This window comes from Aquarana catesbeiana, linkage group LG04 (assembly GCF_042186555.1).
Source record: "Aquarana catesbeiana isolate 2022-GZ linkage group LG04, ASM4218655v1, whole genome shotgun sequence".
NCBI classification, from domain to species: domain Eukaryota; kingdom Metazoa; phylum Chordata; class Amphibia; order Anura; family Ranidae; genus Aquarana; species Aquarana catesbeiana.
The window spans coordinates 319390550-319411691 of NC_133327.1; the positions used below are offsets into that span (position 1 = coordinate 319390550).

General features: G+C 40.9%; 1 protein-coding gene across 1 annotated transcript in view; it reads right to left on the reverse strand.

Moving 5' to 3' along the window:
• Window positions 1-20835, reverse strand: part of LCA5 (lebercilin LCA5) — a 41279-nt gene extending 20444 nt beyond the window's left edge. Inside the window, exons 1-2 of the mRNA XM_073626846.1 lie at window positions 20645-20835; window positions 4196-4566 (exon numbers count right to left, since the gene is read on the reverse strand). Of these exons, the coding sequence (XP_073482947.1) occupies window positions 4196-4547 (352 nt within the window). The 5' untranslated portion in view covers window positions 4548-4566; window positions 20645-20835. The remainder of the gene's footprint in view (window positions 1-4195; window positions 4567-20644) is intronic.
• Window positions 20836-21142: the final 307 nt, after the last annotated feature.

Below are 21142 nucleotides of genomic sequence, written 5' to 3' on the forward strand. Positions count from 1 at the left end.
CCGATAGAAATTTTGGATAAATCCTCTACACACTGCTACATACCCTTACTAGCAAACTTTTCAATACAAAACAGGGCTTTTTAGTTCACACATATTGCAATACGTGTTTTGAGACCCTAGTAGCTCTCCCCTGCTTTGTGTATGTTTGCCCCATGTTGGCATTGTGTCCAATGTAGCATTTGAATTTGCAGAGCAGAGTAGGACTGGCCATAGAGGGATTACTTTGATGCAGTTGGTCAGCTTAAAGGAGAAGTACAGCCAAAGCTCGTTTGGCTGTACTTCTTTGGATCACAGGAGTGCAGTTCGTTCTGCACTCCTGTGACCCGGTTTCGACAGACAGCAGGCTGAAGCCCTCTGTCATCTAACGTCACAGAGCTGTCCAGGCTGGGGCAAGACTGCGACAATATGGTCAGGATCTGCCCACACCCCTGGACTGGCAGCTCTGTCAACGAGCCGCTGAGAACCTGAGCCAGCAACTTCCGTCCCCTCCACAGCCCAGCGATCCAGTGAATTGGAATGGGGGGGCTTGGGGGGCAGAGCAGACAGTGGTGACTGAGAATCACCAGCTCTCTGCTCACGGAGCTCTGAGAACCAAGCGATCAGTGATGTTTGATCGCTCGGTTCTCAGTCTTAAAGCCGGCGAGGGACAGATGCAGCATCCACCTAGGTAAGTATGATTCAAACAAAAAAAAAAACAGTACTTTATATGTGTGAACTAAAAATCCCTGTTTTGTATTGCAAAGTTTGCTGGAAAGGGTTTATAGATGTGTGCAGAGAGTTTATCTGGAATTTCTAGTGTTAACATTAACACTTTGGCACCTGATAAATGATATGCATGTACAAGCTATTAGGATTTGAGCACAGGTATATCGTATTTCACATTCTGTCCGATGTCATCAAAACTGATACACAGCCCTGTACTGTATTGGATATAAGGATGCTAAAGAATATTCCGCCTCTGTAGCATGGGGGAAAGCAGAGAGTGGGTAAGTAAAACTGCTTTTTCCATCCCCTAGACTTTTCCCAGAGATAAGCCTTTAATTGCTATTCTTTGCCATTTTTTTCTCTGCTTTTTTTTTTTTTTTTTTTTTTTAACAATGTCCAGTAGTGTAAAAACAGTACAATATTTTTGTATTTAATTTCTACCTGTTCTCTTTATACAAGAGTTAGCATCTTCCTTTAAAGTGTATCTATGGGCTAAAACAGAAATTGCATACATGATACAGTCTGTCACTAGCAAAAACGTGGATGTTACATGTATATCTGCTGTCTTCAGCTTTCTGCATTCTTTAGAAAGTGCACATCATGTTAGAAATATTTCTTCCTCTTTCAGCAGTTGGAGGGGAGAGTCTGAGCATATATGGTGTGACAGCTGATTGGAGAAAAGGCACACGCCCCCCACATAGGGAGAAGAATGAAGAAACTTGCAGAGCTGTGCTGTGAATAGAGGAGCTCTCTGCTTATCTGTCTCTAAGTTACCTCCCCGACACAAATTTCCAGCTGCTTTTATCTCCTGTGTCAGAGAGCTTGTTAGAAGTTATCATGCTGATAACAGGGGACCGGATTGTATACATTATACAATTTTCTTATTCAATTTCTGTTAGATTTACCTTCAACTATGTAGTGCAAGAGCCTACCTGATTGCATCCAAATTGAAAGTGTTTAGGTTTGACCTCATATTATATAGTTTTGGTAAATCTAAAGTTGTGCAAGAAAATTGTATAATGTATGGCCAGCCTTAGGGCTTTGGAGAAAGAAAAGTAAACACTGCAGATATATGTGCCCAGGTCAGATTTCATGAATGGGATTTACATCCACTTTAACTCAGCAGTCTTTGCTTGTCTGGGCTACCCAGTAACAAAGTTTCAAAACCTGTTGATCCTGCCTGTAAATCTATTAATTGTCCACTTTTGTTAACAGGGTGTCATCGTTCTTAGTTCCACAGCGAAATCGAAAAGCAACATTGTCGCCCTGTGGACAAGGTAGTCTTAGATGGACATGTAGTCTTAAATAGGCTTTAAAGTGATTGTAAACCCTTACATATACCCAATGAGATGAAAAAAAAAATCCTCCTACATAAGCTGTACATGTTTATCTGTAGTCTTCTCTTCCCTACATCTGTTCAAAGTCCAGAATTTAGAAAGCTTGTCTGAGCTGTCAGAAAAAATGGGGCGGAGAGCTATATTTACACTCTGCAGAGCGCAATGAGGAGAGCTCTGAGAGCTGATAGGAGGAAAGGGACACATTCCCTTCACGCAGCTTACAGGAGCAGAGTTGAGGCTGTCAATCAGCTTGAGCTGCCTCCCCTGTCACCATTTTTCTCTTGGTGTCAGAAAAACTTGGCAGAAGTGATTCGTGCTGATAACAGAGGAAGGAAGCAGCAGACAGAAATGACACTTAGTGCTCTGAATAGAGACACGTACACACTACAAATACCACCAAAAGAAAGCTCTATTTGTGGGTAAAAAGGACATACATTTTATTTGGGTACAGTGTCGCATGACCACGCAATTGTCAATTAAAGGAACGCAGTGCCGTGTCACAAAAAAAGGCCTGGTCAGGAAGAAGGGTAAATCTTCCGGAGCTGAAGTGGTAAAGCACCGCAATATCGGCCGAACATAGTGAATGAAAAAAAAGTGCCAATAATGGCTGCTGAAAACGCCCCTGATATTGCCACGATTTTACCTTGATTATGATGTGTTTTTCATAGGTCATGTGACTCAAAAAATGCATCAAAAACATAACCAGTGCATTTTTGATGTGTTCTTGCTGCGTTTTCAATACATTTCAATTGGGAGGTGCATTTTTAGTGCAGTTTGCCATATATGCACCAAAAATGCAGGATTTTTAACACTGCTTCAAAAAGGTGCTGATAATGGGCGACAATAAATTCATATTAAATTTAAATTCAAAGTTGAATATAATACAATTATTTATAAAAATATATATAATCGGCCAAGTGCATCCTGAATTTTCGGTTTCGATATCGAAATTTTCATTTTGATTCACCACTACTTATTACAGATCTATATTTCAAAGCAAATGTTTACTTTTTTTTTTGGCAAAACTATGAGTTTAAAGCGTTATTAAACCAAAAATAGAATATATTGGAGCTTACCAACCATTAGATATGGCGGCTGCATTAGTTTTAGGCTTTTTCCTCGGCTTTCACCTAGTGATCCAGCCAGTAACACACCTCCTGTGCCCCCACTCTGAATGAATGTGCACAGGGGGCACAGCAGGTAATGTTAGATGTACTAACAGATTTAAATACACTGAATATATACTGAAGCTAAACTCCAACTCACACTTTATATGCAGTTATAGCAAAGGTTTTTTTCCCCCTTTTGGGATAAAGGTTTTGCAAAAATACATAAAATCTGATCCTTGTAAGCACCCCTGCCAGTGTTAAATGGTTTGTCTCATCCCTGTAAACTGATACATCTGGAAGGGAGCTTGTTCTTTTGACTTACTAGCTGGATCACCAGATGAAAACAGAAGAAAGTAAGTCTAAAAAAGAAAAAACGACTACTGCTACCATTTCTAAGAATTGGTAAGCTGAAATATATTAAATGTTTGCTTTTGGGTTTATTATTGGTTTTAGATGACTGACAATAGCCTTCACATTTTACACTGTAAAGATATCTGGAGAAGGTTCTGCCAGGCATAGACTATGTCGCGCCCCTCCAGCCTGTGTTTATGGTGTGTATGTGCTACGACTGACAGGGAGTCGAAGCCTCCATCAATCAACACCCTATATCCCACTCCAATAGGGTTTAGCAATACGAGGACATAGGGGGGGGGGGAAATGTCATTTACCACTGTGTATACGCCCACATGTGTGCTTCTATAGTCGTGTGGGCTGCACAGATAAGAAAAAAGGAAGAAAGGCACAGCTTAGAGGGGAACTGAAACTGGAACATGCTCAGTAGATGTGGCAAAGGCCAGTTTAAACTATTTTAGGCTGCAGCCGAGACTAAGACAAGGAGGGAGGGACAGTGAACAGTATTTTTTTGCAGTCTACAGAAAATGAATGCAGTGGCAAAATGAGATAAAAAAGTATTATATCATGTATTGACAGTTTTGATTTGAGTTTAAAGATACTTTAACTTTAAACACCAGTATGTGTGTATATATATATATATATATATATATCTAAAAAAAACAGAGATATTTTGAGTACTAATACACTTACCATGGTTATGTACCGGTGTAACAGATCTTACTTTATAGTCTGCTCTCTTGGCACGAGGAGATATAGACTTTGAGCTAGGTGTTGGGGATCCCTCAGACCCATAAGTTGTGTTGTCATAGTCATCAGAATAATAAGAGTCGCTATTCTTGTCGTTGTCAGGACTTCTATCCCGGGTGCTCCGTGTAGCTCCCCATTCTTCCTTAGCCATATCCTGATCGCCCTTCATCTTGCTTTGTTTGTTTTTCTTCTTAGTGTCAGTCTTTGAACTGGTAGATTCCAGTGGAGTAGAAGGACTATTTCTTGTCTGTCTGTCGGTTTCATCATACTGAGAGTAGGGACTCCTGTTGTTCATGTCAATGGCCTACTCATTTCTGCAAATAAAAAATATATTATATATTACTGTAAATCAATCTTGTCCACCCTATGATCTGTGATCTAGACCCTGGCTTGAAGCTGTATTTTGTTTTACTTCAAATTTCATTTACTACTATAGGTGGTACCTATAGCAAGCCTTCATTAAGAGCTCATGCACACTGGGTGTCAAAAATGCTTCTTCCTCAGATGTTTGACTTTTTTTTCTGCCTCTAAACGCCTCATGCACACTATAGGCAGTTAAAAGTGTTTAGAGGCAGAAAAAAAAACAACAACATTACTTGCACTTTCAGAAGAGGAGCGTTTGGCAGGAAAAAAAAACTGAACGCGCCTAAGGTGTGCTTTTACTGCTTGAGCGTTTATTCATTCCAGTAGTCAGAATAAGGCCTCTTTCACATGGACGATCCGTATGTCCGTTTTTCATCCTTCCGTTTTCGGATGAAAAACGGACATACATTCATCCCTATGGAGTGTCGGATGTCAGCGGTGACATATCCGCTGACATCCGACCCCGCTCCGATCCGAAAAGTGTAACGGAGGAAAAACCTACTTTTCCATCCGTTTTCGGATTGGATCGGGTGACGACGGACACTACGGTCCGTCGTCATCCGATCCCCCCATAGGGGAGAGCGGCGCTCTGACAGGTGCATCGCTGCACAGTGTGCAGCGATGCACCTGTCATCTTCCTGCTCAGCGGGGATCGGCGGAGCGATCCCCGCTGAGCCAGCGGATGTTCACGGGGCGGATCATCACTGATCCGCCCCGTGAGAAAGAGGCCAAAATGAATATTCTGGCAAATGGAATAAATGAACTCCCAAACCCTTGAAGCACCTAAACAGGTTTGCAAAACATGACTTTAGGTGCATTTTTCAAGCTGGTTTTCCCCCCACTAGAGAAAAGGCATTCAGAGGAGGAAAAAAAACCCACCATGAATGCATGAGGTCTAAACATGCCAATGTTCCTGCCTCCCAAGAGCACTGGAATATCTCCTATTCCTGTGATAAAGGAAAATGATGTTGCTGCTACTTGGGGTGGTACTGCCATTACCTTGCTATACAGTTGTGAAATGAAGCTTTACTTTATTGTGACATTGAACATAAAAAATGATCAGAGAATTTCTGAGAGGGCTGGGCCAGATATGGGCTTCCTTGCGCGGCTTTGCAGCATGGGGCCACAGTTAAAGCGTGCATAAATGCACAAAATCAAAGCTAATATGTGGCTGATCATGCATACTTGATATGTGGTAAAGATTAAAGGTGTGTTTCATTTGTGTTTCAGGTTGCAGTATTGCATACAGCAATATGCTGTAACTGGCTAAAAGCTGCAGCTTGTGAGCTCCCCAATGTACATTTTTTATAGAACGTGTTCTAAGAAGTCTGGCACACAAGATGTTGGTACATATTTATTTCTTAAGGGACTATTTAGGAAACATTCAGTTCACCAGGTGAAAAGAAAAGAAAGAAAGCCTAAAAACAGAAAAATGAATGCAGCCATCACATCTAAGAACTAGCAAGCTGTAATATAATAAAGGTTTCCTCTTGGGTTTGATACTGCTTTACCACTTGTGTCCACAACATGAAACGTTAAAGTGGCATTCCAGTCAAACCTGGCATTTTTTAAGCATTTTTGCAGCTTTAGCTTCAGCCATTTTTGTTTAGCCAATAGAAAGCACTAGGGCGAGGAATGGGAGAGGAAATTAGGGGTAGACGTATAATTCCGACTGGTCGAAAAATGATCAACTGATTTGAATTGTGTGTGAATAATAGCTGGTTGGTTTTCAAGCAGCAGGCCGGGAAGTCGGTGGCCGCCGCATCCTTAACAACCCATGAGTGAAGAGGAAGAAGATTCCCCCACAATCCACACCAGGCCCCACACCAAAATTAAAATAAATAAACGGCATGGGGTCCTGAAGGGCCTGGTATGGATTGTGGGTGGGTGGGTGGGGGGGTCCCACACTTTTTTTCTGTTTATTTTTCATCGCTGGCATTCATTTTTTTACATTCAGCTGTCAGCAGGGGCACCCACCCCCTCCATGTTGAGGGCATGTGGCCTGGTATGATCCAGGAAGGGGGGCGCTCACTCGTCTCCCCCTCTCTCCTGACCTGCGTGCTCGGATAAGGGTCTGGTATGGATTTTGGGGGCAATTTTTTTGGCGTGGGGGCTCCTCTTAATATCCATACCAGACTGACTTGACAACACTTGACAAGGCTTAAAGCCGCTGTATCCAGCATTAAGCCACTCTCTCGGGTGTAAGCCATCTGGTCCTGGTGATTTATTAATGTTGGGATTCTCTAATCTTTTCCGGATTGCACCCTCTGTTAGCAACAAGGGTAGATCCTGTGGCGTGTTGCTAACAATACGGTCTTGGTCAGTATGCCCATCCTTTTCCTGTGTGAAGACTGAGAAGAAAGCATTTAGCACAGCTATATTCTCCTTGTCATCTGTAACCATCATCCCTTGGTCATACTTTATGGGGCCTGTGTGTTCTATCCTTGCCTTTTTACTGTATGTAGATTTAAAAAAAAAAAAACTTCTTGGGATTATTTTTACTCTCCTCTGCTATGCGTCTCTTATAGTCTTTTTTAGTTGCCTTGATTGCGTTCTTACATCTCACATTGCATTCTTTGTATTGTTTGAATGCTGACACTGACCCCTCCACTTTGTACAGGCCAAATTTTTTCCTTCATAAGACATTTTACTTTTTGATTCAGCCACCCAGGTTTAACCTTTGTTCTTATATATTTATCACCCCTTGGAATGCACTCGGCGATACTTTTATTTAACCACTTCCAGCCCACGGACGTCATATGATGTCCTGGGCTTTGGGCGAGTATATCTGAATGATGCCTATAGTTACAGGCATCATTCAGATATTGCCGGTTTCAGCCGGCGAATCTCTACACCATAGGAATGATCATAGCGGCCGTTCCGCCGCTTGATGGTTCCTATGGGAGGTGAGAGGGGACGTCCCCCCCCTCCTGCCACCCTCCGATGCTTGCTCCGACTCACTGTTACGATCGGTGAGGCGGAGAGTGGATCCGCCGGCGCCGGATGTAGATCATAGAGATTTCCGGCAGACCAGATGGTCCCCGGAGTCTCTATGATCGTCGGAGGCCGGGCGCGATGTTATGACGTCACGCCCGGCCTCTCCATTCAAAAAAACGGTGCCGCTTCGGCTGGGTATCGGCGTTCGTTTTATTTATTTTTTTATTTCAGGCTTCCCAGCCTAGTGGTGAGATATGGGGTCTTATTCACCTGACATGTCATATTGCTATTACAAGGGATGTTTACATTCCTTGTAATAGGAATAAAAGTGATCAATTTTTTTTTTTTTCAAAAAAGTGTCAAAATAAAAAAAATAAAATATAATTAACAATAAAAAAAAAAAAAAACATTTTTTAAAGCGCCGCTGTCCCCGTGTGCTCACACGCAGAAGCGAACGCATACGTAAGTCCAGCCCACATATGAAAACGGTGTTCAAACCATACATGTGAGGTATCGCCGCGAACGTTGGAGCGAGAGCAATCATTTTGGCCCTAGACCTCCTCTGTAACTCAAAACATGTAACCAGTAAAAAAATTTCAAGCGTCGCCTATAGGGATTTTTAAGTACCGAACATTGGCGCCATTCCATGAGCGTGTGCAATTTTGAAGCGTGACATGTTAGGTATCTATTTACTCGGCGTAACTTCATCTTTCACAAAATGCAAAAACATTGGGCTAACTTTACTGTTTTGTTTTTTTTTTAAACACAAAACTGTTTTTTCCCCAAAAAAAAACGTGTTCGAAAAATTCCTGCGCAAATACTGTGTGAGATAAAAAGTTGCAACAACCGCCATTGTATTCTATAGGGTCTTTGCTAAAAAAAAATATATAATGTTTGGGGGTTCTATGTAATTTTCTAGCAAAAAAATGATGATTTTTACATGTAGGAGCAAAGTGTCAGAATTGGCCCGGTATTGAAGTGGTTAATATATTCCTAAACATCTTCATTTTTCCTCTGTGTTCAATGCTTCAAGGATTTGGTCCCACTTAATATCCTGCAGTATTGAGCGGAGTTTATAAAAGTTGGCTCTTTTGAAATTGTGTTATTTTTGTACTCTCCTCGTGTCTCCCTTTTCTATGATTTATACAGCATGTAATAATCCTGTGGTCGCTAGTTCCCAAGTTGTCCCATATTTACACATCTGCAATCAGATCTGTATCATTTGTAATTAAAAGATCTAGCAACGTGTTGCTCCTAGTTGGAGAATTTACCAATTGAGACATGAAGCTGTCCTGTAGAACATTTAAGAAATGGCTGGCCTTTAATGAGTGGGCTGTCCCTTCCGCCCAGTCAATGTCGGGATAGCTGAAGTCCCCCATTATGATGACATCTGCCTGTCTTGCTGCCATTTCAAATTGTGAAAGGAGATCTAACTCCACCTCTTCCTGCAGATTAGGGGACCTGTAACATACCCCCACTAGTAATTTACAGCTTACTTTCACCATTACCGACTCCACCTCCCCCCTTGCCCCATCACTGATGTCATTCCTCTCTTCCATCTGTAAATCATTCCTAATTCTGAACACAGCTACATCCCCAGCTATAAGAGGGTGTGCACACTTATGCAACCACATTATTTATTTTATTTTTACTTCCTCCCCCCTAAAAAAAGATTTCAGTTTGTTTTTCAATTGAGTGGTACAGTTTATAGGTCACAATAAAAGGTGGAAAAAGTTAAAAGTTCGGAAATGATTTATCTTGGTCTCATTTTTTACATCACAGAAACCTGACATTTTACCATGGGTGTGTAGACTTTTTATATCCACTGTGAATATATATATATATATATATATATATATATATATATATATATATATAAAAATATAATGTACTCGCCGATACCGATACTTTTTTTTAAATGTCACGTGACAGTGTTGTGTTTTTTTTTTTTTTAACAATGCTTTATTTTTTTAGGGGGGGTGAACGGTGTCTGTGTGTGTTTTTTTTTTTATTTACATTTATTATTTTTTACAATAATATTTTTTTTTATTCTTTATTGCAATATGTGTGTGTTTTTTTTTTTTTAATCAGCCCTGTTGGGGGGCTTTGGTGAGATATCAGGGGTCTTAACAGACCTCTGATATCTCCCCCTTGAGACAGAGAAAGAGACAGAGGATAGAGGTTCCCCAGTCCCTTTCTCTGCAGCCTCAGCTGCACTGGGAATGAATGGAGAGAAGACAGCGGCTCCTCTCTATTCATAAACTGAGACATCGTAATCACAGGAGATTACAATGTTTCAGTTTTGTGAATGGACAGAGTCAGCTGACTCTGTCCATTCACACAGCGGAGAGGGACAGCACAACGGAGGGGGACAGAGGAAGAGAGAGGGACAGCGGAATGGAGGGGGACAGAGAAGGAGAGGGGGACAGCGGAACGGAGGGGGCATGGAGGATGAGGTGACAGTCAGCGGTGATCGTGTGTGGGGGAGTTACAAGCACCGATCACCGCTGTATGTCACTAAAACAGCTGGAAGCTGCGGGGGGGGGGGGGGGAAGCTTGTAACTCCTCCACGCGCCGATCACCGCTGACTGTACAGGTATCGGCGGAGCATTTGCCCGAGTACAAGTACTTGGGCAAATGCTCGGTATTGGTGCCGATACCGATACTAGTATCGGTACAACCCTAACATATATTATATATATATTTATTATAGACACAAACACACACACACACACACACACTCACTATATCTATACACACACAGGAAACAAAACATTTTATCCTCTCAGTTTCCCCACTTACAAAGAAATGAGGGGTCTATAATTTTTATCTTATCCTATTTTTATGTATTTTAAATGATAGAGACAGAATGTCACCAAAAATCCAGAAAAAAAAAAAAAAACACATGATTCAAATGTTATAAACTGAGTTGCAGTTCAGTGAGTAAAATAAGCATTTGATCCCCAAGCAAAACATGACTTAGTACTTGGTGGAGAAACCCTTGTTGGCAAGCACAGAGTTAAGATGTTTCTTGTAGTTGGTTACTAGGTTTGCACACATCTCGAGAGGGATTTTGGTCCACTCTTCTTTAGAGATCAAAATTTCAGCTCCCTCCATAAATTAAGGTAAGGTCTGGAGACTGGCTAGGCCACTTTATGACGTTAACGTGCTTCATCTTGATCCACTCCTCTGTTGCCTCGGCGGTACATTTTGGGTGATTGTCATGCTGGAAGACCCATCTTCAGTGTTCTGGCTGAGGGAAGAAAATTCTCATCCAAGATTTTATAATACATGGCCCCATCCATTGGCCCCTCAATGCGGCAAAGTCAGCCTGTACCTTTAGCAGAGAAATAGTCCCAAAGCATAATTTTTCCACCTCTGTGCCTGACTGTAGGGATCGTGTTCTTAGGGTCATAGTCAGCATTTTTCTTTCTCCAAACACAGCGAGTCGAGTTAATGCCAAAGAGCTCAATCTTAGTCTCATCTGAGCACAGCACTTTCTCCCAATTCTTTTCTTAAACATCTTAAACATTTAATTCATTGGCAAACTTCAGACAGGCCTGTACTTGTGCCTTCTTGAGGAGGGGGACCTTGCGGGTGCTGTAGGATTTCAATCCATGGCAGAGTATTGTTTTACCAATGGTTTGTTTGGTGACTGTGGTCCCAACTGCATTGAGATCATTCACAAGCTCCTCCTGTGTAGTTCTGGGCTGATCCCTCACTTTTCTCATGATCATCCTTACCCCATGAGGCAAAATCTTGCATGGCACTCAAGACCATCTGGAGTCTCATACACATAATGAGTTGACATTACAATTTATTGTTGGTTGGTAGGGGATCAAATACTTATTTTACTCACTGAACTGCAACTCAATTTATAACATTTGTATCATGTGTTTGTTCTGGATTTTTGGTTATTATTTCTCTATCATTTAACCTCTTCCCGCCCATGCTATAGCCGAAAGACTGCTGCAACGTGGGCCTAAATTGCCAGGAGGGTGTCCTTGTACGTCCTTCTGTGCATGAGCTGCCTGCGTGATGCGCGCAGCTCGCTCTGTGACTAGAGAGTCAATGAGACTCGACTGATCACAGACCGGAGTAAGGGGCTGATCACGGCCCCTTACCACGTGATCAGCTGTCAGCCAATGACAGCTGATCACGTGATGTAAACAGAGCGTGAGGCAAAAAAAAAAAAAAGCCGATTACCGCCTGGAGTAAACGGGACATTGGTCCAGCACACTGCAGACCCACTGCTGCTAAGCAGTGCCCACCAGTGCCACCTGCGAGTGCATATCAGCACTGCCAAGAAAAATTAAAAATAAAACTGCGCCAAAGAAAATTAGAAACATATACCGTGAACCAATAATTGTAAAAGCTGCAATTCAAAATATATGACACACATATACCCAATCAAAATAGAGAAAACACCTGAATCGCGCTAATGAATGAAAATTATTAAGTGATCAGTGATAAATAAAACCAATAAGTATAGCCTTATTGATATATAACTCTATGCTCGTTAATAATAAACCTTGAGTGCACATATAAACAATGAATGATAAAAAGAAGAGATAAAAAAGTCTCTCAATAGGTAATAAATAATCCACCCGTGCAAAACACAAATTGCAAAAGTCCATCCATAAGAAATTCTTTAACTGTTGTGCAGCAAGAGATGTGAGCCACCCCCAGTATAGAAGGGGTTACTTCTTACCGGACATAAATGGTCCCCCATTACAGAGGATCATAGCAGGCATGTCAGCTGTATAAAGCCTGTGCTGGGCTCCTGCCGCGGTGCCTCAGATCATCAAAGGGACCCAATCAGTGCAGTGGTAAGTACTGCATGTAACACAAAGTGGGAAACGCCGATCGTGTAAAACCTTTAAATTTATTTGTATAAAAGTCAAATACACACTTACATAGAACATCCCAAAAACAAGCCTGAAGTCCGTTGTTTCGGCCGAACACACGCGAACAAACCCGTCCTACTGGAAGAGAACACAGTCTGGAGGTGACGTCAGCGCGTCGTCCAGCTCCGCCCTACGGGTTTTGTGATAGGTCACGTCATCCAGGGGCACGGGCGGCGCGCTGCGTCACCTCCCTATATGTCAACAACAACGTACCAAGCCTCGTTCTGGGCCACGGACCACCATTGAGCATCCAAAACACCCAAAATGGACCGCAGGACCAGACGAGGGAGGCCGATGAATGACAACACATAATATCACTTCTAACAAACATGGTAAAAAACAGACTATATCAAACATAATATACAAAAAACATCCCCTAACACTTTAATATACCTTATATCATATGGGGCATAAAGTTCAGAAGCGCCTATGCATATTTAATCTACATCTAGCAGAAGGCATCCAGTATTACTGGTGTACATAAAAATCCTACAACATTAATACATGTAACTAAAATTGAGTTAGCTATTTTAAAAGAATTCCTGTTGACAAAAAAACCTTAATATATGTGACAAAGACATATCTCATAGTTGCCAATCGAAATCAATAAAAGATGGTAAATTTACATATAGTGTCAATCACAATTAAAAAGCATATAGATCCATCAGCTTTTATAGAGTATCTAATCTATATCTAGTCTCTATCAATCAACAACCCCCCCCAAAAAAAGGGGACCAACCCTTATCAATGCTCTAATAAAAAATAAAATAAATGGATACATTTGGATCCTATCTAAAGGACTAAGCCCGGAAATACAAAGTTGTGGATACTTGGGGCCACAACCACATTGGGAATTGTTGCCCTCTAGTGGTGGAAACATAAACGTACACATAGATGTCATTATGCTCAGGATAAATCCTAACACCTATTAGATGTAACCCTCTTGGAATGTCCTGAAGCCACCAGACCTTTGATATAAATCCTCCTGAACTAGCTATAACTAGTATATAAAATATACAATACGAAACTTAAAAATAAAACTTAAAAAATAAAGAATAAAAATATAAAATAGTCCAGAGGCAATCTCATGGGTCAAGGAATTAGTACCATGGGGGACTCATGGAACCAAAAGTAAGAGGCTCGGAGTAACCTCACCCACTATCTCCTGATCGACCAAGGACCGTGGTACCGATGTGTGCTCAAGAATTATTAATAAAAGCATTCACATCGGTATCAAGATTGAGTCCAAATGGGGCATAGGATCTGAGTCTATAGATCCAGGACATTTTACATTTAGAAATCTCCCTGACCAATAACCCACCCCTCCAATGGGGTCTATACTTATCTATGCCCATGTACATTGTATTAGAAGGGTTCCTAGCATGTACCTCGCCATAATGCCGTGATACTGGGTGTTTGTCGAAACCCCTTCTAATATTGTTTATATGCTCGGTCAGTCTAACCTTCAGTGCCCTTTTGGTCCTCCCCACGTACTGTAAACCACATGGGCACTGTATAAGGTAGACCACACCTTCAGATGAGCAGGTTATGAATGGTACTACCTCATATGTACGAGAGGTACTGGTGGAAGTAAACTGGCTGATTTTTCTGTCTCTACACATATTTACGGTACAGACCTGGCATTTTTTACATCTGTAATAACCCGTAAGGTTATGAAAAAAATTCCTATCCAGACTCGGTGGGTCCTGGACCGTGGGGGCAATCTTATTACCAAGCGAGGATGCTCCTTTGAACACAACCTGGGGATTTTTTGGCAATATAGTCCCAAGGATCTGATCACTGGTTAGAATATGCCAATGTTTACGAATCAATCTCTTAACACTCTTGTGTTGTGGCGAGAACGTTGTAATAAATGGCAAAGAAAATTGAGTGTTAATCTCATCCTGTTGTTTGTCCTTCAAGAACAGCGATCTATCTTTCTCACGTATAGATTTGAGCGTTCTAGACAGAACACCATCATCATAGCCCTTGTCCGTGAATCTTTTGGTAAGGACAGCCGCCTGATTGTCAAAACAGGTTATTAATATGCTGTCTACCATCACTCCTAAAAAAAGGATTATGGTTGGTCACGGCTGACGTGACCTCCCTCTATACTATCATTCCCCACTCTTTGGGATTGGAGGCGGTGCAGTTATATCTAACCAGAGGTTCTGGTCTGGCTCCAACCCAGATTAGCTTTATTATGGAACTTCTAGAGTATGCGGCCAGTCACAACTACTTTTGGTTCGACCATCAATTTTATCGCCAGGATAGGGGTGTGGTCATGGGGGCCAAATATGCCCCAAGCTTGGCCAATCTTTTTATGGCCAAGTGGGAGGAGGACTTCGTCAATGTCCAGGTTAGACCGGAACTGGTTCTTTGGGCCAGGTACATTGATGACGTCCTCCTCCTATGGGATGGCAGTGAGGCTGCACTTCGTGACTTTATGTCGTTTCTTAATGACAATGACAGGGGGATTAGATTGAACTTTGAGGCGAGCCGTGAGGAAATAAACTTCCTGGATCTAAAAATCACTGTTAGAGGTGATAAATTTATAACATCTACCTACTTTAAGCCGACCGATAAGAACTCATACATCCCCCTCGATAGCTGTCATTATGGACCTTGGTTAAAGGCAGTTCCTTATGGTCAATATGCACGTCTGAGGTGGAATTGTACTGAGGTTGACACCTTTAACAATCAGGCGGCTGTCCTTACCAAAAGATTCACGGACAAGGGCTGATGATGATGGTGTTCTGTTTAGAATGCTCAAATCTATACGTGAGAAAGATAGATCGCTGTTCTTGAAGGACAAACAACAGGATGAGATTAACACTCAATTTTCTTTGCCATTTATTACAACGTTCTCAACACAACACAAGAGTGTTAAGAGATTGATTCGTAAACACTGGCATATTCTAACCAGTGATCAGATCCTTGGGACTATATTGCCAAAAAATCCCCAGGTTGTGTTCAAAGGAGCATCCTCGCTTGGTAATAAGATTGCCCCCACGGTCCAGGACCCACCAAGTCTGGATAGCAATTTTTTTCATAACCTTACGGGTTATTACAGATGTAAAAAATGCCAGGTCTGTAACGTAAATAGGTGTAGAGACAGAAAAATCAGCCAGTTTACTTCCACTAGTACCTCTCGTACATTTGAGGTAGTACCATTCATAACCTGCTTATCTGAAGGTGTGGTCTACCTTATACAGTGCCCATGTGGTTTACAGTACGTGGGGAAGACCAAAAGGGCACTGAAGGTTAGACTGACTGAGCATATAAACAATATTAGAAGGGGTTTCGACAAACACCCAGTATCACGGCATTATGACTAGGTACATGCTAGGAACCCCTCTAATACACTGTACATGGGCATAGATAAGTATAGACCCCATTGGAGGGGTGGGTCATTGGTCAGGGAGATTTCTAAATGTGAAATGTCCTGGATCTATAGACTCAAATCCTATGCCCCATTTGGACTCAATGTTGATACCGATGTGAATGCTTTTATTAATAATTCTTGAGCACACATCGGTACCACGGTCCTTGGTCGATCAGGAGATAGTGGGTGAGGTTACTCCGAGCCTCTTACTTTTGGTTCCATGAGTCCCCCATGGTACTAATTCCTTGACCCATGAGATTGCCTCTGGACTATTTTATATTTTTATTCTTTATTTTTTAAGTTTTGTATTGTATATTTTATATACTAGTTATAGCTAGTTCAGGAGGATTTATATCAAAGGTCTGGTGGCTTCAGGACATTCCAAGAGAGTTACATCTAATAGGTGTTAGGATTTATCCTGAGCATAATGACATCTATGTGTACCCCCAAGTGTCCACAACTTTGGATTTCCGGGCTTAGTCCTTTAGATAGGATCCAAATGTATCCATTTATTTTATATTTTATTTTTTATTAGATCATTGATAAGGGTTGGTCCCCTTTTTTCTGGGGGGTTGTTGATTGATAGAGACTAGATATAGATTAGATACTCTATAAAAGCTGATGCGTCTATATGCTTTTTATTTGTGATTGACACTATATGTAAATTTACCATCTTTTATTGATTTCGATCGGCAACTATGAGATATATCTTTGTCACATATATTAAGGGTTTTTTGTCAACAGGAATTCTTTTAAAATAGCTAACTCAATTTTAGTTACATATATTAATGTTGTAGGATTTTTATGTACACCAGTAATACTGGATGCCTTCTGCTAGATGTAGATTAAATATGCATAGGCGCTTCTGAACTTTATGCCCCATATGATATAAGGTATATTAAAGTGTTAGGGGATGTTTTTTGTATATTATGTTTGATTTAGTCTGTTTTTTACCATGTTTGTTAGAAGTGATATTATGTGTTGTCATTCATCGGCCTCCCTCGTCTGGTCCTGCGGTCCATTTTGGGTGTTTTGGATGCTCATTGGTGGTCCGTAGCCCAGAACAAGGCTTGGTACGATGTTGTTGACATATAGGGAGGTGACGCAGCGGGCCGCCCGTGCCCCTGGATGACGTGACCTATCACGAAATGCGTAGGGCGGAGCTGGACAACGCGCTGACGTCACCTCCAGACTGTGTTCTCTTCCAGTAGGACGGGTTTGTCCGCGTGTGTTCGGCCGACACAACGGACTTCAGGCTTGTTTTGGGATGTTCTATGTAAGTGTGTCTTTGACTTTTATACAAATAAATTTAAAAAAGGTTTTACACGATCGGCGTTTCCCACTTCGTGTTACATGCAATACTTACCACTGCACTGATCGGGTCCCTTTGATGATCTGAGGCACCAGCACAGGAGTTATACAGCTGACATGCCTGCTATGATCCTCTGTAATGGGGGATCATTTATGTCCAGTAAGAAGTAACCCCTTCTATACTGGTGGTGGCTCACATCTCTTGCTGCACAACAGTTGAAGAATTTCTTATGGATGGACTTTTGCAATTTGTGTTTTGCACGGGTGGATTATTTATTACCTATTGAGTGACTTTTTTTTCTCTTCTTTTTACTATTCATTGTTTATATGTGCACTCAAGGTTTATTATTAATGAGCATAGAGTTATATATCAATAAGGCTATACTTATTGGTTTATTTATCACTGATCACTTAATAATTTTCATTCATTAGCGCGATTCAGGTGTTTTCTCTATATCAGCACTGCCACCTATGAATGTTCACCAGTGTCACTAATCAGTGCCACCAACCAGTACCGCCTCATCAGCGCACATCAATGAAGGAGAAAAATTACCTGTTTGCAAAATTTTATAAAATCTGCAAATAGTTTTCTTTCAAAATTTTCTGTCTTTTTTTGTTTGTTTAGCAAAAAATAAAAACCCCAGTGGTAATGAAATACCAACAAAAGAAAGCTCTATTTGTGTGATAAAAATGTCATATGGGTACAGTGTAGCATGTTGTCATTCAAAGTGCCCAGTAAGCAAGTGGTTTAAATACACCTATGATAAAAATTATAGACCCTTCATTTCTTTATAAGGGGGCAAACTAATGCTGGCCATACACTATACGAAAAAATCGGCTGAAATTCGGTCAGACTGTTCATTCGTTTTTCGGCCAGTTAATGGGCACAAAAACCCAGAAATGTTGGAATGTTTTTGAGCTGAAAAAAACGAAGGACAAGTTTGGAAATTTTATGCCGAGCGAACAATAAATTGAAAGGTTAATGTGTTTCCTGTCCGAACTGTCTGCACTAGGTATATGGTAAAAAAAAAAAAAAAAAAAAAAAAATACATTTATGTCCACTGAACGAAAATGGGTTCGGCCGATTTTTCATTTATTGTATGGCCAACATCAGGCAGGCCGATTTTTCGTTTACTGTATGGCCATACATGGGTCAAATTTCGAAAAAGATCTAAAAAAAAAATTTTTGTTCGTATTTCGCACCATTAGAGGGCTGCAGCAACAGCTGATTTACGTGCGGCCATCGAATTTGAGTAACATGACATGTTGGACATTTTTTTGAAAAACGAACTTTTTTCTAATCAATGATGGGAGAATCGTGCGAGAAATGTTAATTGAAAAAGAAATGCTGGAGATCAAATATTCCGCGCTTAGGATAAGTAACAACAAGGAACTGCAGCCCCCCAGGCAACTGGAAACACCGAAGTGAAATCCACGTACTACAATATATTCTAATAGGGGAATGGCGCTGTTCACAGACAACTGAAAAACCACAAAAAAAGAATGAAAAATATTAAAAAAGAAAAAAATTGACAATATGTGTAAGGTGTACACCAAAGTCCACAACAGACTAGGTGAGAGATTCCTGCTGAAATCCTGCAAGCTATTCCATTGTGTGTATTACATAAGATGTGAATAGGCAAATCACTACCATTGGTGAAGAATAAAAATCATATGAAATATGAAAATAAATAAAAGTGACATAAAAGGATATATCAACATTTAAAAATCCCACTGACGTGCCCAGTGACATAAAAAAATACATCTGAGGCGCCTCAGATACTATCAGCTTCAGCTTGCCAGGGGAGCAGTGTCAGCTCCTATTTTTTAACTTCAAAAATTTTTTTGGCAAATAAACTTTGAGATTTACGGACTTACACTATGAGGGTTCCTTTTCTTTCCATACATATGGATTTACTCCGGTGGATACTATTATAAGTAACACTGTGGATTAAGAGGGAAGGAGTTCACGGAACCTGAGAGGGGGATTCCGGGCGTCCAGGATTCCGGCCACAGGATCTATTCATGCCCTTCACCCCTGCAGGGGTTGGGCTTTCTGGTGAGTGAGGGCACAAGTGGGGGCCTGCAAAACACGGACACATCAGTATTGAAAACCTGCTGGGGATTACACACCTGTTGGATACACATACCATCTGTGCACAGGGATCTCCTTCACATATATTGGACAATTTATATTGGACTAATTTTATTGGAGCACATTTATTATCTCACGTTTTTTGATTGCACATATTCACATATCAGTCCATTCTATTTTCTAATTTTTTTGATCCATTTAATACATACACATATTCTGTTTGCACTTATATTTTTAATTCTCACAGTCTATTTCAGATTAATTACAGATGTCTATATTTTATATTTAATATTTTTTGTCACTTGGCCTATTTACATGTATTTTTTTATGTCACTGGGCACGTCAGTGGGATTTTTAAATGTTGATATATCCTTTTATGTCACTTTTATTTATTTCTCATATTTCATATGATTTTTATTCTTCACCAATGGTAGTGATTTGCCTATTCACATCTTATGTAATACACGCAATGGAATAGCTTGCAGGATTTCAGCAGGAATCTCTCACCTAGTCTGTTGTGGACTTTGGTGTACACCTTACACATATTGTCAATTTTTTTTTCTTTTTTAATATTTTTCATTTATTTTTTTTGTGGTTTTTCAATTGTCTGTGAACAGCGCCATTCCCCTATTACAACATATTGAAAAAGAAATGTGCATGTGCAAGAAAAGAAAAATTCCCGGAAAGAAAACAAGATTCCCAGCCACGAAAATGATTTTCTGTAGCAACAGAAGGTGAAATTGAAGGCTTGGTTTGAAACCAGTATATCCAAAGCTTTAAAAAAAGTTGTCCATACATAGACTTTACGCAGTTCCAAACTCTCTCCGCCTAGACAGCTCAGCTGTGACATCAGCAACACGCTGTAATCAAGTAAACATTTACTCCCCACAACTGGTTGCTATAGCCGTACTTCTGCATGATTTAAAAACAATAACCCTTTCATCCCATTAAACCAGAGTCCTTACTTGTTGGCGAAGCCTCAAAATTCTATATCATACATAAAGATTACACTAGTGTTACAAACGGGTTTGGATTTAGAATACAGATTTTAAGACTCTGGGTCAATCCTAAAGAAAAAAAAAAGAAAAAAAGTTGATCATAGGAAACTATAAAAACAGACAGCCTAAAAAATTATTTATAATTCCTGGGAAACCATAAACAGAAGCAAATGCTAAAATAAAAGTGGATCTGTCCTAGGAATCTATAGACAGAAAGTATATAATGTTACAAAACATACAAAATGCAAAAGTATATAAGATCAATTCTAATGTATCAAACAAACATAGAAAGGTGCTTCCATTTGTTTACAGTTGTAAGAGCAGATGAATGACAGGCACCCCGCCCCCTGTCATCACTGACTGACATCTGTCATGTGGGCCGCACAGCAGTCCTACCCTGTTGCACTCCGTTAGTTGGTCCCCTCAGCTCGTGGATAACGGTCTCCAGCAGTCACCAGACCCTCCGATGTTCCGGTGCCTCCGTAGTGTCGCAAGCAGCTCTCAGCCGTATATTTAGACGCAGCTCCACGGTAACAGGGAAGAGGAGGAGCCTCTAACCATCGCAACCACATCGCAACACCACGTGACCTACACCAGGCAACCATCTAAGCAAGGGACAGCCTCATTGGATGAAAGTAAAACCCCATGTGATTCGTTCCCGCCTATATGTTCCTGCATGGTGTACAGGTTGCTAGGATACCGTGCTGCGCCTCAGTCAATGATCCAGCTCTCCAGCTTTACGCGCCGTGAACGACAACACGCTCTTATTTTAATTATCTTCTAATACTGTCCTGTCTCTATACGTTGTGCGAGAATAAACTTATATATATTATATGTGATAGGGAAAGAAAATATTTACCCACACGCAGTACTTTATATGGTGGAGGTTACTTA